This window comes from Phyllobates terribilis, unplaced genomic scaffold (assembly GCF_046119375.1).
Source record: "Phyllobates terribilis strain yellow unplaced genomic scaffold, ASM4611937v1 Scaffold_4__5_contigs__length_816908805, whole genome shotgun sequence".
Taxonomy (NCBI): Eukaryota; Metazoa; Chordata; class Amphibia; order Anura; family Dendrobatidae; genus Phyllobates; species Phyllobates terribilis.
The window spans coordinates 757,393,411-757,411,664 of NW_027362764.1; the positions used below are offsets into that span (position 1 = coordinate 757,393,411).

Sequence of the window (18,254 nt, forward strand, 5' to 3'; positions counted from 1 at the left end):
AGAGTTATTTCTTGTGGACTCAGTCAGAAATAAAGTATTGGGATAGAATCAGCATCATCTGTAATTGCAGGCATAGACTACTGGGATAGTACATACTATAGGATAGATATTATGGGGGCTAAATACTACACATTACCCAAACTGAATATAGGGGATCCTCTATTGTTTGATGCTGGGGCCCAGATTCAAAAGTCATGTTGCCTTTAAGAAACAGGAATAGGAGCCCATATAGGATGTGGTATCATGATCCAGCACCACCAGTATCACAGGACAGGCTCCGTTTTGATTTGTTGCTATGCATTACAATTTGCTTTCTTTATTCGTAACATTCCGTTTTGGAAGCCAAACAGCTCAGGCAGCGCCGCGCGATTCTTCAATCACTTCCAGCAAAAAAAACCCTCTTGGCCGTGCACCCTAATAGAAACCCAATGGATGTAATACTCGGGATAATTGAAACCAGGTTCCTAAAGTGTGTTACACATGTCTGCACGTATCTCCCAGCACAGGATCAACTCAGTTCATGCGGCAAAACAAGTCCACTCCGGGTGCCCGTCCTGCAACGTGTAATTTACCACTCGGGTCCTGCATGGGGCGACACTGGGGTCTCTTTCTTTTTGGAGTAAACAAGCTGAATGTACCATCACATGATGAAATCACGGACTCATCATTTCCTGCTGTTTTTTCTTCAGGTCTTCATGTATTAGTGGAAACCTAAATTTCTGAAGAACCAGCTGTTTCCTGCACAAACACCAACAAGCGCGAGATACTTGAAATAATAATGGCCAACACCTCTGCTCCCAAGGTCAGGTAACAGGGAAGGCACAACCATGCACTTACTACTACACAACGTACTACTAAGGTGGGTTTACCCCAATACTCAACTAACGCAGCTCTCAGCAATGCTGAACATTCATAACAGGCTGGAATAAAATAATACCACCACAGTTCTGAATAATACTGTCATCGAATGTTTAAAATGATATCACCACAATGGTTAAATGATACTAATAAATAATGTTCAAATAATACCGCCACATAGTGTTCAAATAATACCTCCACACAATGTTTAAAAAATACCACTACTTCTTGTTCAAATAATGCTCCCACATAATGTTAAAATAGTACCGCCACACAATGTTTAAATAATACCGCCACACAATGTTTAAAAAATACCACAATCCCTTGTTCAAACAATACTCCCACACAATGTTAAAATCGCACCCCCATAACATGTTTAAATAATACCACCACACAATGTTTAAATAATAGCGCCACACAATGTTTACAAAATACCACTACTTCTTGTTCAAATAATTCTCTCACACTATGGTGAAATAGCACCCCCATAAAATGTTTAAATATTACTGCCACAGAATGTTTAAATAATACCGCCGCGCAATTTTCAAACAATAAAACTATATAATGTTTAAATAAAACAACCTCACAATATCTAAGTTACAAGATCAAGTTATTTTTTTAAATTATACCCCCACATACAATTTTAAATTCTACCCCTGCGCAATGTTTAAATAGTACAGCTCCACAATATTTGGGTAATTCCGCTCCATAGTGTTTAAACAGTAACACCAAATGATGTTTAAATAATATTTCTATACAGTATTAAGTATCAGTGAAACACAGTGTTCAAAAATACTGCCACACCATGCGTAAACAATACCGCCCAACGGTGATCAAATTATACCACCTGTGTGCAATAATACTGACACAAAATGTTTAAATAATACCGCCTAACGGTGATCAAATAATATCAACCGTGTGCAATAATACTGCCACGCCATGTTTTTTCCGGCCATCGGTGTTCAAATAATATCACCAGTGCGCAATAACACTGCCACACAATGTTTAAGTAATACCACCAAATAGTGGTCCAATAATACCACCACATAATGTTTAAAATGGTTTTGCAGCTCAATGTGTAAATAACGCCTCCACCTGTTGTTTAAACAATATGTCTATACTATTTTTAATACCAATATCCGGTGATTAAATAATAATGCCACATAGTATTCAAATAATACCACAGCACAGTATTTAAATAATACCATTACAGTGTTTCAAATAGTACCGCGGCACAATGTTTGTATAAAAACACACGCCAATGTTTAAATAATACAAAAAAAATGGTGTCTGAATAATACCTCTTCGAAGAATTTAAATAATACCGAAACACAGTGATTAAATACTACCGCTACACAATGTTCTAATAATACAGCTACGCCGCAATTTTCAAGCTTCTATTCCCCAAACAAAATCTTTCAAAGGGCTCCTCTGGCCCACCATGTGCTATTGACCATGCTGGTGTGTTCTTACATGGCAGAGGGGCTCTTATGCCATCAGGGCCTGATGTGACGTCTACCGATGTGTCGCCTTATAGCTACGTCCCCGCATAGACGCGCACATGTTTGCTCCCGACAGGCTCACGGTGCCATTTACATTCGGTATTAGTGGAGGATTTTTTCAGATTTCTGAGCCCACAAGACATGCAGTTCCCAATATTCCCTCGGTATCAGAATCTCATCTTGTGTGTTAGCTGCAATCGATGAAGTTTCCGGTGGGGTTAACGGGTCAGCAGCCTCGGAGCAGATGTGCATTGCCATTACCTTCTGTAGGACCCTTTAGTAATCAGCTTTTAGTGCGTTTAGTCCACGGATGCTAATTACACTACCATTAGCCGGCCTGGAGGTTGGAACTGGTCCAAATACAATTTAAAGGAGAACTCCTCTCGAAAGTTAAAGGGTTATTCCCGAAATATTAAGCGGTCCCCTTTCCATAGGATAGGAGATAACTTACTGATCACTGGGGGTCTAAACGTTGGGGTCTTCAGGGATCCCGAGAGCCGGGCTCTGGAACCCTAGATGTTGGCTCTTCAGCCAACATCTGGAGGTGTGCATGTGCGGCTTCCTTTCCATGCCTTCATCATGGAATCATGGGTGGTCCTCCAACGATCAGTAAGGTATCCCCTATCTTAAGGATAGGGAATAATTTAATACTTCAGGAAGCAAAGCCATATCTCAATTAGAGAGACTTCCTTTCCGATCATTGTCTATGGGACTAATGGAGAGAGCCAAGGGCTGTGCAAGACTGAACGCCGGAGAGTGCTGTTCCCGAGTTCCAAAGCCCCAATCTTTGAATAAAGAGGGACCCCCAGCGATTAGTAAGGTATCCCCTATCCTATAGATAGGAGATAACTTAATATTTTAGGAAGCAGAGCCCCACCTCAAATGGAGCGGAAGTGCACATGCACAGCTTCCTTTACATTCATTGTCTATGGAGTGCTGGAGAAAGTCAAGAGCTGACAAGACTGAACACTGGAGAGCCCCATTCATGAGTTTCGAAGCCCCGATTTTGGAATGCGTGACTTCTTGTCCATTCATTCATCATGGAATCATGGGTGGTCCTCCAACGATCAGTAAGGTATCCCCTAGCTTTAGGATAGGGGATAATTTAACTCTTTAGGAAGCAAAGCCCCATCTGAAGTAGAGAGGGGGCTTACATTCCATTCATTGTCTATGAGACTGAGGGAGAAAGACAAGAACTGCGCAAGCCTGAACACCGGAGAGCCCTGTTCCCAAGTTCCAAAGCCCCATTCTTGGAATGTGCAACTTCTTATCCATTTATTCATCATGGAATTGGGTGTGGTCCCCCAATGATCAGTAAGGTATCCCCCATCTTACGGAAAAGGGGATAATTTAATACTTTGGGAAGCAGAGCCCCATCTAAAATAGAGAGCAGGCTTCCTTTCCCTTCATTGTCTATGGGACTGCTGGAGAAAGCCAAGCGCAGTGCAAGACTGAGCACCAGAGAGCCCCGTTCCCGATTTTCAAAGCCCCGATCTTGGAATAAAGGGGTCCGACAATGATTAGTAAAGTATCCCCTATCCTATGTATAGGAGATAATTTAATAATTTGGGAAGCAAAGTCCCCATCTCAGTTGGAGCAGAGGTGCGCATGCGCGGCTTCCTTTCGATTTATTGTCTATGGGAGTGCTGGAGTAAGTCAAGAGCCGTACAAGAACATCGAAGAGCGCTGTTACCAAGTTCCAAAACCCCAATCTTTAAATAAAGGGGTGCACCAATGATCAGTAATGTATCCCCTATCTTATTGGTAGGGAAAAATTTAATACTTTGGGAAGCAGAGCTCCATCTCAAATAAAGAGGAGGTGTGCATGCATGGGAATCTATGGGAGTGTAGGAGAAAGGCAAAGGTTGCTCAAGGCTGAACACCGGAAAGCCCTGTTCCCGAGCTCCAAAGCCCCAGTCTTTGAATAAAGGGGGACCTCCGGTGATTGGTAAAGTATCCCCCATCCTATGCGGATCTTAAAGGTTGCCCAGGACTTACATATTAATGACCAGATCTGTGGGGGTATGCTGTTATCAGCTTTGCATGTAGCCGAATTTTAGCAATGTACGGCACAAAGCAGCTCCATATATTGTTTTTTGATGTCTGCTGGGGACTGCACCTTATCTGTTATTCCAGAGTACAGGGCTGATGTCTTTCGCTCCATACATTGCTTAAATCTGTGCCAGTTGTCAGGCCCCCATCAATCAGATATTGAAGCTCTACCCTACGGAGGCACAAAAAACCCTACACCAAGAGAAATATATTTATCAGAAAATAATCAAATACAAAATTAGCAGAAAACGCGTTTCCTCCTAACTAGGCTTCATCAGGGGTGTTTTAAATATCATGCTGTATTCCTTCATGGTACATCACGCCACCAATCACAGTATCCAGGACATAATGTATCTCATAACTATATGAGTTAAATATGCACGCACTGTGCACAAAGTTGCATCACTTCCGGTTGTTCCATCGCGTCATATCCGATCTTTGAACATTTGATGATGTACCACGAAGGAATGAAGTATGATATTTAAAACTCCCCTGATGAATCCCAGTTAGGAAGAAACGCGTCGGGAGAATACACGTGGTCAGCATCTTCAAACATCAAGTACTAGGCTCCACTGTACAGAACGTTTGCCGGAGTAACCAGATAGGAATTGGATGAGACCTTTCCTTGACATTCATATTATATAATTTTCTCTATTGCTGTGGATAAATCAATAAGGTGGCATTAAATATTACAATATATACTAATAATCTTCCATATGGATCAGAATATTTGCTATCTAGTTCAGTACTGGGATATATGTGTTCATTACATGCGGTCTATTCTAATACCCATGGAGGGTGTTTCATTTTGTGTGCGTCTTTTAACATACTTGTCTTTTTTTAAAGATTTTTTTAATAATATATACACTGCTCAAAAAAATAAAGGGAACACTCCAATAACACATCCTAGATCTGAATGAATGAAATATTCTCATTGAATACTTTGCTCTGTATAAAGTTGAATGTGCTGACAACAAAATCACACAAAAATCATCAATGGAAATCACATTTATTAACCAATGGAGGCCTGGATTTGGAGTCACCCCCAAAATTACAGTGGAAAAACACACTACAGGCTGATCCAACTTTGATGTAATGTCCTTAAAACAAGTCAAAATGCGGCTCAGTATTGTGTGTGGCCTCCACGTGCCTGTATGACCTCCCTACAACGCCTGGGCATGCTCCTGATGAGGCTGAGTATTGTGTGTGGCCTCCACGTGCCTGTATGACCTCCCTACAACGCCTGGGCATGCTCCTGATGAGGCTCAGTATTGTGTATGGCCTCCACGTGCCTGTATGGCCTCCCTACAATGCCTGGGCATGCTCCTGATGAGGTTGCGGATGGTCTCCTGTGGGATCTCCTCCCAGACCTGGACTAAAGCATCCGCCAACTCCTGGACAGTCTGTGGTGCAACGTGACGTTGGTGGATGGAGCGAGACATGATGTCCCAGATGTGCTCAATCGGATTCAGGTCTGGGGAACGGGCGGCCAGTCCATAGCTTCAATGCCTTCATCTTGCAGGAACTGCTGACACACTCCAGCCACATGAGGTCTGGCATTGTCCTGCATTAGGAGGAACCCAGGGCCAACCGCACCAGCATATGGTCTCACAAGGGGTCTGAGGATCTCATCTCGGTACCTAATGGCAGTCAGGCTACCTCTGGCGAGCACATGGAGGGCTGTGCGGCCCTCCAAAGAAATGCCACCCCACACCATTACTGACCCACTGCCAAACCGGTCATGCTGAAGGATGTTGCAGGCAGCAGATCGCTCTCCATGGTGTCTCCAGACTCTGTCACGTCTGTCACATGTGCTCAGTGTGAACCTGCTTTCATCTGTGAAGAGCACAGGGCGCCAGTGGCCACTTTGCCAATCCTGGTGCTCTGTGGCAAATGCCAAGCATCCTGCACGGTGTTGGGCTGTGAGCACAACCCCCATCTATGGACGTCGGGCCCTCATTACCGCCCTCATGGAGTCGGTTTCTAACCGTTTGTGCAGACACGTGCACATTTGTGGCCTGCTGGAGGTAATTTTGCAGGGCTCTGGCAGTGCTCCTCCTGTTCCTCCTTGCACAAAGGCGGAGGTAGCGGTCCTGCTGCTGGGTTGTTGCCCCCTCCACATCTCCTGGTCTCTGCTCCATGCTCTGGACACTGTGCTGACAGACACAGCTACCCTTCTCGCACTGATGTGCCAGCCTGGATGAACTGCACTACCTGAGCAACTTCTGTGGGTTGTAGTGTAGAGACCACCTCATGCTACTGTACCTCTAGGGGTGAGAGAAATGGCAAAATGAAAAAGTGACCAAAACAACAGCCAAAAAGGATGAGAACAGAGAAATGGTCTGTGGTCACCACCTGCAGAACCGCTCCTTTATAGGGGCTATGTGGCTAATTGCCGATCATTTCTACCAGTTGTCTGTTCCATTTGCACAACAGCAGGAGAAATTGATTCGCAGTCAGTGTCGCTTCATAACTGGACGGGTAGATTTCACAGAAGTTTGATTTACTTGGAGTTACATTGTGTTGTTTAAGTGTTCCCTTTACTTTTTTGAGCAGTGTATTAAAGGTTAAGTTTTAGGTCCCAATTTTCTGATAGTTCTGGTAACCTCTTTAAGTATATTTCATGCAGTGCGTTGGGCCGTGAATAAGAAGCACATCTGCAGCACAAATCTTTCACCTTTGCTGATAGTTAGCTACAATGTGTCAGCGCAGATAAAATGTATCAGTCTGGAACCAATCATTAAGTACAGGGGCTACTGATTGGCTACAGTGGCCCTGTCCACGTACAACATATTATTGCTGACAACTTTAAAGAAGACCTGACACCGCCCCGTTTTATTACATTTTTACATTCCCCATAAAATGGTAACCAAAGGATATGGATCTATTCTGCTCTGCTGGATTTCCAAAAATCAGGATCTGAGACCAAGATTGGAGAAAAGTGGTTTATTATCAACGCATTTCAAAGTCAATCTGACTTCTTCTTCAGGACAACGACATGTATTTAACCGCATGCATTCTTACTAGCTTTACATGTGGTTGTCCTAACGAAGGAGTCAGAAACGCGTTGACAATAAACCACTCTTCTCCAGACTTGGTCTCGGATCCTGATTTTTGGAAATCCAGCAGCGCAGAATGGATCCACTCCACTTGTGGCCGCTGTAGCTGTTATCTCCACAATACAAGTGGTTATGTCACACACGAGCCCATCAGGTGGGCATAACATGTTCCCATCCTGTATAACCTGGACCCTATTGTGCTTTACGTTTCCTCTCTACTTCCCCATAAAATAACATTTCTGGAACACGTTGTATTAGAATTTCTATCCTGTCCCGTTCTTCTGTTATTTCGTCTACAGATTTATTAATAAATTGACAATGGGGTGTTACTATTTGGGGGCGTGTTCCTACTGACACTGACAGCCCTGATTGGACAATGGTAGACTGTATAGGGACACATCTTCAACAGGAAACACCCAGTTGTCAAATATTCATATATTTCTAGGAGGAATAGCAGAGGAACAGCCCAACATGGAGACACAAGAGTAAGATGTTCCAGAACTAGAGAGTACAAGTAGTTACTAAATCAGAGATATCAGAGGAGTGCATTACACCAGTGCCCATCGGAAGATGCCCATACACAGGAGACAGCTATCGGCCGAATGCCCCTCCAATGACTCCCCAATTAACTACACCCTTGACTTGGTCAAGTTTTCAATGTGGAGGAGAAGAGTATCAGCGACTAGTCTCCCCTGACAACAAAAGGATTGGGCATTTATCTATAAACTCTACAATCCTCTACCCTGACATCAGGGTCAGACAGTCCCACCAACATCAGCAGGTAATTATCTAATGTGCATGGGGGATCTTAGAATAATGGGGTAGTCGGTGTAATGCCGGATTAGTCCTGCAAAGCAAGAGGCGCTCTTCGTGAATGCTCTCCACTCTGGTTAACATGTGAAGTAGAGTTCCCTAATAAAATGAGTTTTCTAACCTGGACAAACCCTTTAATAAGGTCTAGACTTGAGGCAGATACCATTTATAGGGATTGTCCCTAAAGTTAGGTGACAGGTTTATATCTGAGGTCTGTCTGATGTCTTGGAGACCCAGCGATCACAAGAACAGGGCTCCGGTATTGCCTTTGGGAATGGAGCGCAGATTGCACATGCGTGATGCCGCTCCGTTCATTCTGTGTAGGGCTGAAGGACGATGGCAAAGTACAGAGTCTGGATATTGCAGCTTGGTCAGTCCCATAAAGACTGAATGGTTCAGTGGTGCACATGTACAATCTTCCCTCTATTCATGCAGGAGTCTTATGTGTGAATTAAATTTTCCACTTTTTTCCAGTTTTTGAGGTCTGCTGACACATAGTGAGGTGAACTACAAAAGTCAGGATCCATCCTGATTGGGTCACCTTGTCGCGGTGGGATGGCTTCTCAACTCTTTTGATCAAAATTCTATCAACTAAGTCCCCAATGTTATATATGTACTATTACTATTTATCTACTCATTTTGTTTTTATTTTAGGTTCTGTATGTTAAATGGCCACAGTGTGAATGTGCACCTACACAATGTACTTCCACCAACATGTGTTCTGTTCATTTCTTTATTTATTTTTTACTTTAGTTTTTGTATCTTCTACTTACAGGAGCGCGACTCCCCCTTTTTGGGCTGTGCATATTGTCTATATAGCTTTTGGGCATGTGTCTGAACAGTGAGGTCTGGGTCCTGCTCTGCCCTTGTATATTTTGAGGTCTGCTGACACATAGTGAGGAGACCTGCAAGAGTTGGGGTCCATCCTGCTTGGGTCACCCTGTCACGGTGGGAAGGCTTTTACGCTCTTTTGATCAAAATAGTGTTAACTAAGTGCACTGTGTTACTATTTACATGTATTATTACTATTTATCTATTTACTGCGGGGTATTTGCTCATTTTTTTATCCTAGGTTCTGTGTAGGACAGGGAAAGTAACAGAGTCTGGATACTATATCTTGGTTAGTCCCAAGGAATGAATGATGTGATGGTGCACAATGCTGCTCCATTCATTTTCTATAGGAAGTACATTACTCGACTATCTCCATCAGTTCCATTGGGAATGAATAAAACAGCATCTGCAAATGGCGCCCCAGTAACACAGAGAGTTGGGGATCTCGCTTTCTTGATTGCTGGGGGGGTTCTAATGGTCAACCCCCCCCCGCCGCCGCAAATCAAAAACGTATTGCTTACACAATTGATAGGTGATACATTTTAATTTTGGATTTTAATGATATTGTGTAACAACTACTTCCAGATTATCAAACTTGTCAGATTATAGGATTTTGGATTTAGGATTTTTGTACCCAAATAGCAAAGTTAAAGTAAGCAGCTGAATAATTAGTGAGTGAAGAGATAAAAGGATGATTAATTAGGGAAGAGTCGGCTTTTCCTGGCTGCCTGGAGTCCCGCAGGAACGTTTCGTTGCCTTGCAGTCATCTGTTGAATCACTTGTGTGTTCTGCGCTAAACGAGATCTCTTTTGTGAACATAACAGGCGCCTCCTGAGACCGCTCCGGATAAGTACTTATCAAATGCGTCTGTATACGAACAGCGCCGTAATGTGACCGTCTTGCGTGCCGGCCATAATGGCTGTAAATGGGGCTATTGATTCCTGCATCTATCTGTTGCTCCAGAAATATCTGTTTAGTAGCTCAAAATTGAATAAAATCTAAAGATCGACTCAGGAGAAAGAATAAACAGAGGACTCAAGTGTCCTGGGCACAGCGGAGCTTAAAGGGAATGTCCACTTACCAACAACAGGTCATTTTTTAGGTCCAATAGTCTGTGATAATTCTTTTTATATCTCTACAGGGGAGGTGCACAAGTTCATTTTCCGATACAAAGGTCCAAATCTTCTGCATAGTCTTAACATTTAATGATAAAATTCTCCTTACCTGCGGCCACCACTAGAGGGAGCTCCGGAGCTTAGTGCATACAGCGTTAATATTGAGCTTAATGGAGGCACTGTATGCAGTAAGCTCCCTATTATCGGCGGCAGAAGCATAAAGTTACCGTTTAAAGTGATGAAAATTCATCAGTGTTTCTGCTATAAATATGTAAAATATAATGATATACTTTTATTTCCACATAAGCACAGATTTATTAATCACAGACTTGATTCTGGGTCCCGGCAGCTCCACTTTTTGACTTGTGCTCATCACAGTGAGAGACTTTCTTGTGTCAGCATGTGGTCAGTGCTGTGTTTGAAGGGGGCTGGCTTAGCAATTAAAATGAGCCAGATGGCGAGCAATACGCCATCCCTCTTCTCTATTTATGAGCAATCCGCCAGCCCCTTCTCTATTTATGAGCAGTCAGCCAGCCCCCTTCTCTATTTATGAGCAATCTGCCAGCCCCTTCTCTATTTATGAGCAATACGCCAGCCCTCTTCTCTATTTATGAGCAATAAGCCAGCCCCTTCTCTATTTATGAGCAGTCAGCCAGCCCCCTTCTCTATTTATGAGCAATCTGCCAGCCCCTTCTCTATTTATGAGTAGGCAGCCAGCCCCCTTCTCTATTTATGAGTAATCCGCCAGCCCCCTTCTCTATTTATGAGCAATCAGCCAGCCCCTTCTCTATTTATGAGCAATCAGCCAGCCCCCTTCTCTATTTATAAGCAATCCGTCAGCCCTCTTATCTATTTATGAGCAATACTCCAGCCCCCTTCTCTATTTATGAGTAATACGCCAGCCCTCTTATCTATTTATGAGCTATCCGCCAGCCCCTTCTCTATTTATGAGCAGTCATCCAGCCCCCTTGTCTATTTATGAGCAATACGCCAGCCCTCTTCTCTATTTATGAGCAATCCGCCAGCCCCTTCTCTATTTATGAACAATCAGCCAGCCCCCTTCTCTATTTATGAGCAATACGTCAGCCCCTTCTCTATTTGAGCAATCCTCCAGCCCCTTCTCTATTTATGAGCAATCCGCCAGCCCCTTCTCTATTTATGAGAAACCAGCCAGCCCCCTTCTCTATTTATGAGCAATACGCCAGCCCTCTTCTCTATTTATGAGCAATCAGCCAGCCCCCTTCTCTATTTATGAACAATACGCCAGCCCCCTTCGCTATTTATGAGCAATCAGCCAGCCCCCTTCTACTGTCCGGATGATCTAATAAGAACACACATGACTGCAGAAGGAACACCATTTTCAATAGATTCTCCTTAAAGGAGGTTTTTTTGTTTTTCATTTAAGTAAAGTTTCATAATTTTTAATTCTTCAATTCTTTAGTTTCAAGGTCTCTGTTTGCTGTTAGTGAATGGGGATGGTCAATATATCCATCATAGCTAATCCCTGGGTCTCACTGGTTGTCGGCGTCTAATTGGGAATGGTTGTATTTGCACGGTGAATCCCTTTGGTCCCTTACAATCAGAGTTTCACCCCAATAGCCCACAATCTTGGCAGAGCTGTGGTTACAGCCATTACCATTGACGCGCCCCCTGGGTCGTGGGGTACTCGGTGCCGGACCGGTCGTTGCTAGGTGAGATGTCACCGTGGCGGTGACCCGGTCCGTGACCCAGGGCGGTCAATAAAAGGAGATATTTACAGGGGAATTATAGTTCGTATATAAAGTTTGTGACGCCACCTGTGGTATGCGGCTATATGGAGCCGCCGCTGCGGAGCAGATCCTCTGGAGCTGATGGTGACACAGCAGAGTTGGTTCAGCTCTCCACAGGTAGAGCTTAGCTCCAGGGCTGTGCTGAGATGTTATAGATGTTGAGGTAGCGGTTGTGGTGCAGTGTAGTGCAGGGGGTGATGGCGCAGCAGTAATTTCACAGAGACAGTGGGGTGCAGTCTTCAGGGTTTACTCACAGTTGTTAAGTTATTCAGGTTGCACTTTCCGGATTACGACCTCCCACGTCGTGCTGCGTTCACCTGGCAGGGGTTCAGTAAACTCCCAGGTGTTTCAAGAGTGCCTGAGAGGACCCCATTCTATATGCCCGTCTCAGCCGTCTTCCTGCTCTGGCCCTTACCCTTCTTGCCCTGCGCCTCGCCAAACAATGTCCCAAGCCGGTATCCTTGGATCTTTCTGGGCAACCTGGAGTTCCCTGGATCCTATGTGGTTACCTTTTTGGCGACTTGAGTGTGGATGTGGCAACTGCACCCTGAAAGTACAGAAGCCTCCGGTTCCTAGTTGAACTTTGTAATTCTCACTAGTTAGGGGCCGGTCCCCTCTGCGGCTTGATCCCTCCACCGTCTGGTAGATTCAGGCATACGGGTGGCCTCCAGCACTGCCCATACCCCTGGGATCCCTTCCATGTTCCTGGAGCCTTTCTCTTGCTCCTCTCTCTCTCTTCAGTCTTGGGCCTCTCTGCCTAGGCCCTCCTCCTGAGCAGAGCTCCTACAGAGCTCCTGCTCCCAACTCTTCCTCTCACTGAAGACCCTTCTAGAGTGTTCCACCCTCTTTTTATATCACTTCTTACTGAGCTCCCCTGAACTTCTTCCTCCACCCACACCCACTACATGGTTCCCCCTACTTTGGTTCTCCCCCACTCCAGCCAGGGACAGGGCTCAGCAGGGAAGCGACGCATCTTGCCCCTCCTGCTGGTCTGGAGTAGTGTAGTGTTGGATGCAGGTGTTAGGGTCCCGGGCAGCACTCTATCCTTACCTGAGAGTGAGATACCACACCTCTGGGTGAGATGCAGTACCTCTGTGGCGACTGAACCCGCAGGGGCGCCTCTCTAGTGACCTGTTATAGATGCCAAGACAGAGGAATTTCAGGACTGTCCAGCTGAAGCACACATGCTTGGAAGGCATCAGAAATTAGGAAGGGACCTTAACAATCTCAGTGCTAATGTGCAAATTGCCTCTACAGAGAGGAAGAGGGCTAGAACTCTTCCTCTCTAAGGAGGCAAGTTTCATATTTATTTTCCCAGAGGAGCGTTGCAAGGCGTATAAGCCTCCTCACATTCGCATGCCAGGCTAGGCATGTCACTCTCCACAAGGAAAAACGTTACCCCTTAAATCTCATTGTTAACACATGGGAAGCTGCTGTGAGTGTGCTGCGCACTGTGCTGTGAGAGGGAGGAGGGAGGAGTAACTCAGCTATTGTGAATGGTGCAATCTTCAAAACGTTCATAGAACCACAAAAATAAGCTAAATGTTTATTGATGATCCTTATTTGGGTCTTGAGCCATATCCAAGTATATCATCATATCGTATAGTTTTCAAGAAATGCGACGATCTAGGTCACCATGACACTGTTGTCATTGTTTTACCCACCTAGAAAGACTAATCGGTAGCCTCGATACCATGATCCATGTTCCCTGTTAAGTAGATACTTTCCCACAAAACATTCATCTCATAAAGGCACCATGTGGTGGCACTTCTACTCCGCAATACCATCTGTTAACGCAACTGTGCCATGTGAATGGTGCCAAAAACATGATGTCATTTTTAGGGGGGCAAAAGTGAAGTATTGCCATATTGCAAGGGATATAGGGCAGATCATGAGAAACGAGGACCCTCTAAAGGCGTCCATAGCTCTGTAGGGGTGTACTCTGTCCAAAACCAAAGTGACTTGTTGACTCCTTATCCCGGGCTGTCAGCAAGTGTTGCACATGCTTTATCCGCCCCTTCCGTGGCTACGGCACTGAGAAGGTGACACATTGAAGAAAAGTATATGAAAAGGAGGAGACACGCAGCTCCGCCACCTCATTGATGTCACTATGCGGCCATGTGGCATTTCTTCCCATTGTGTTTCATGCATATCCTACTATAACAATGTGACAATAAATGACTCAAAAGGTAATGACAGTAAAATACTATTGAGGCCACATGCGAATGATTCAGCTGAGCAAACAAGTAAATGAACCTTGGGTTTCTCCAAGGACCCAATAAGTACAATAAGCGTCCTGGATTTATATGTATCTGTCCTGAACTGGATAATAAATCATTGCTGAAAATGGGCACATAGGGTCTCCATAATACGAGGTCACCTACCGAGTCCATAATGAATCCCTGGATGAAAAACTAGAGAGCCTGGAGGCTGACGATCGCATGTCTCAGCTGTCACCGCCAGAAAATTACCTGTGACGGAAACAAGAGAAAAGCATGAGACACAATGGCTCCAAATGACGGCAATATACTTGTTTTCTTTCAGTTTACTGTTAATAGCTGAAAAAATCGAAAAGAATGGACTCATGAAATTCAACAGGAATTGTGGTTCAATGAGCAACATGGGACAATATTATCTTACACATTAGGTTGTCATGAGCTGCAACACATTCAGATTGTATCAAGGTGTGTCTATGTTACCAGCAGTGCATGTATAGAGAGCATGTATAGTACAGGGATATAATACTCCATAATGGCCAAGAATATAATTACTATAATACTGCCCCTATGTAGAGGAATATAACTACTATAATACTGCTCCTATGTACAAGAATATAACTACTATAATACTGACCCCTATGTACAAGAATATAACTACTATAATACTGCTCCTATGTACAAGAATATAACTCCTATAATACTGCTCCCTATATACAAGAATATAACTACTATAATACTGCCCCCTATGTACAAGAATATAACTACTATAATACTGCCCCTATGTACAAGAATATAACTACTATAATACTGCTCCTATGTACAAGAATATAACTACTATAATACTGCCTCATATGTACAAGAATATAACTACTATAATACTGCTCCTATGTACAAGAATATAACTACTATAATACTGCCCCCTATGTACAAGAATATAACTACTATAATACTGCCTCATATGTACAAGAATATAACTACTATAATACTGCTCCTATGTACAAGAATATAACTACTATAATACTGCCTCATATGTACAAGAATATAACTACTATAATACTGCTCCTATGTACAAGAATATAACTACTATAATACTGCTCCTATGTACAAGAATATAACTACTATAATACTGCCTCATATGTACAAGAATATAACTACTATAATACTGCCCCTATATACAAGAATATAACTACTATAATACTGCCCCTATGTACAAGAATATAACTACTATAATACTGCCCATATGTACAAGAATATAACTACTATAATACTGCCCCTATGTACAAGAATATAATTACTATAATACTGCCCCTATGTACAAGAATATAACTACTATAATACTGCCCATATGTACAAGAATATAACTACTATAATACTGCCCCTATATACAAGAATATAACTACTATAATACTGCCCCTATGTACAAGAATATAACTACTATAATACTGCCCATATGTACAAGAATATAACTACTATAATACTGCCCCTATATACAAGAATATAACTACTATAATACTGCCCCTATGTACAAGAATATAACTACTATAATACTGCCTCATATGTACAAGAATATAACTACTATAATACTGCCCCTATATACAAGAATATAACTACTATAATACTGCCCCTATGTACAAGAATATAACTACTATAATACTGCCCATATGTACAAGAATATCACTACTATGATACTGCCCCTATGTACAAGAATATAACTACTATAATACTGCTCCTATGTACAAGAATATAACTACTATAATACTGCCTCATATGTACAAGAATATAACTACTATAATACTGCTCCTATGTACAAGAATATAACTAATATAATACTGCTCCTATGTACAAGAATATAACTACTATAATACTGCCCCCTATGTACAAGAATATAACTACTATAATACTGCTCCCTATGTACAAGAATATAACTACTATAATACTGCCCCCTATGTACAAGAATATAACTACTATAATACTGCCCCTATGTACAAGAATATAACTACTATAATACTGCCCCTATGTACAAGAATATAACTACTATAATACTGCTCCTATGTACAAGAATATAACCACTATAATACTGCCCCCTATGTACAAGAATATAACTACTATAATACTGCTCCCTATGTACAAGAATATAACTACTATAATGCTGCCCCTATGTACAAGAATATAACTACTATAATACTGCTCCTATGTACAAGAATATAACTACTATAATACTGCTCCTATGTACAAGAATATAACTACTATAATACTGCTCCTATGTACAAGAATATAACTACTATAATACTGCTCCTATGTACAAGAATATAACTACTATAATACTGCCCCTATGTACAAGAATATAACTACTATAATACTGCCCCTATGTACAAGAATATAACTACTATAATACTGTCCCTATGTACAGGAATATAACTACTATAATACTGTTCCTATGTACAGGAATATAACTACTATTATACTGCTCCTATGTACTAGAATATATCTACTATTATACTGCTCCTATGTACTAGAATATATCTACTATAATACTGCTCCTATGTACAAGAATATAACTACTATAATACTGCCCCTATGTACAAGAATATAACTACTATAATACTGCTCCTATGTACAAGAATATAACTACTATAATACTGCCCCTATGTACAAGAATATAACTACTATAATACTGCTCCTATGTACAAGAATATAACTACTATAATACTGCTCCTATGTACAAGAATATAACTACTATAATACTGACCCCTATGTACAAGAATATAACTACTATAATACTGCTCCTATGTACAAGAATATAACTCCTATAATACTGCTCCCTATATACAAGAATATAACTACTATAATACTGCCCCCTATGTACAAGAATATAACTACTATAATACTGCCCCTATGTACAAGAATATAACGACTATAATACTGCTCCTATGTACAAGAATATAACTACTATAATACTGCCTCATATGTACAAGAATATAACTACTATAATACTGCTCCTATGTACAAGAATATAACTACTATAATACTGCCCCCTATGTACAAGAATATAACTACTATAATACTGCCTCATATGTACAAGAATATAACTACTATAATACTGCTCCTATGTACAAGAATATAACTACTATAATACTGCCTCATATGTACAAGAATATAACTACTATAATACTGCTCCTATGTACAAGAATATAACTACTATAATACTGCTCCTATGTACAAGAATATAACTACTATAATACTGCCTCATATGTACAAGAATATAACTACTATAATACTGCCCCTATATACAAGAATATAACTACTATAATACTGCCCCTATGTACAAGAATATAACTACTATAATACTGCCCATATGTACAAGAATATAACTACTATAATACTGCCCCTATGTACAAGAATATAATTACTATAATACTGCCCCTATGTACAAGAATATAACTACTATAATACTGCCCATATGTACAAGAATATAACTACTATAATACTGCCCCTCTATACAAGAATATAACTACTATAATACTGCCCCTATGTACAAGAATATAACTACTATAATACTGCCCATATGTACAAGAATATAACTACTATAATACTGCTCCTATGTACAAGAATATAACTACTAGTATACTGCCTCATATGTACAAGAATATAACTACTATAATACTGCCCCTATATACAAGAATATAACTACTATAATACTGCCCCTATGTACAAGAATATAACTACTATAATACTGCCCATATGTACAAGAATATAACTACTATGATACTGCCCCTATGTACAAGAATATAACTACTATAATACTGCTCCTATGTACAAGAATATAACTACTATAATACTGCCTCATATGTACAAGAATATAACTACTATAATACTGCTCCTATGTACAAGAATATAACTACTATAATACTGCTCCTATGTACAAGAATATAACTACTATAATACTGCCCCCTATGTACAAGAATATAACTACTATAATACTGCTCCCTATGTACAAGAATATAACTACCATAATACTCCCCCCTATGTACAAGAA

At 41.6% G+C, this 18,254-nt stretch overlaps 1 protein-coding gene across 2 annotated transcripts in view; it reads right to left on the reverse strand.

The window, feature by feature from the left end:
* Window positions 1–18,254, reverse strand: part of ASAP1 (ArfGAP with SH3 domain, ankyrin repeat and PH domain 1) — a 328,274-nt gene that overhangs the window by 249,589 nt on the left and 60,431 nt on the right. For both annotated transcript variants that reach the window (XM_073679894.1, XM_073679892.1), the window contains exon 2: window positions 14,384–14,470. In XM_073679894.1, the coding sequence (XP_073535995.1) occupies window positions 14,384–14,442 (59 nt within the window). In that variant the 5' untranslated portion in view covers window positions 14,443–14,470. The remainder of the gene's footprint in view (window positions 1–14,383; window positions 14,471–18,254) is intronic.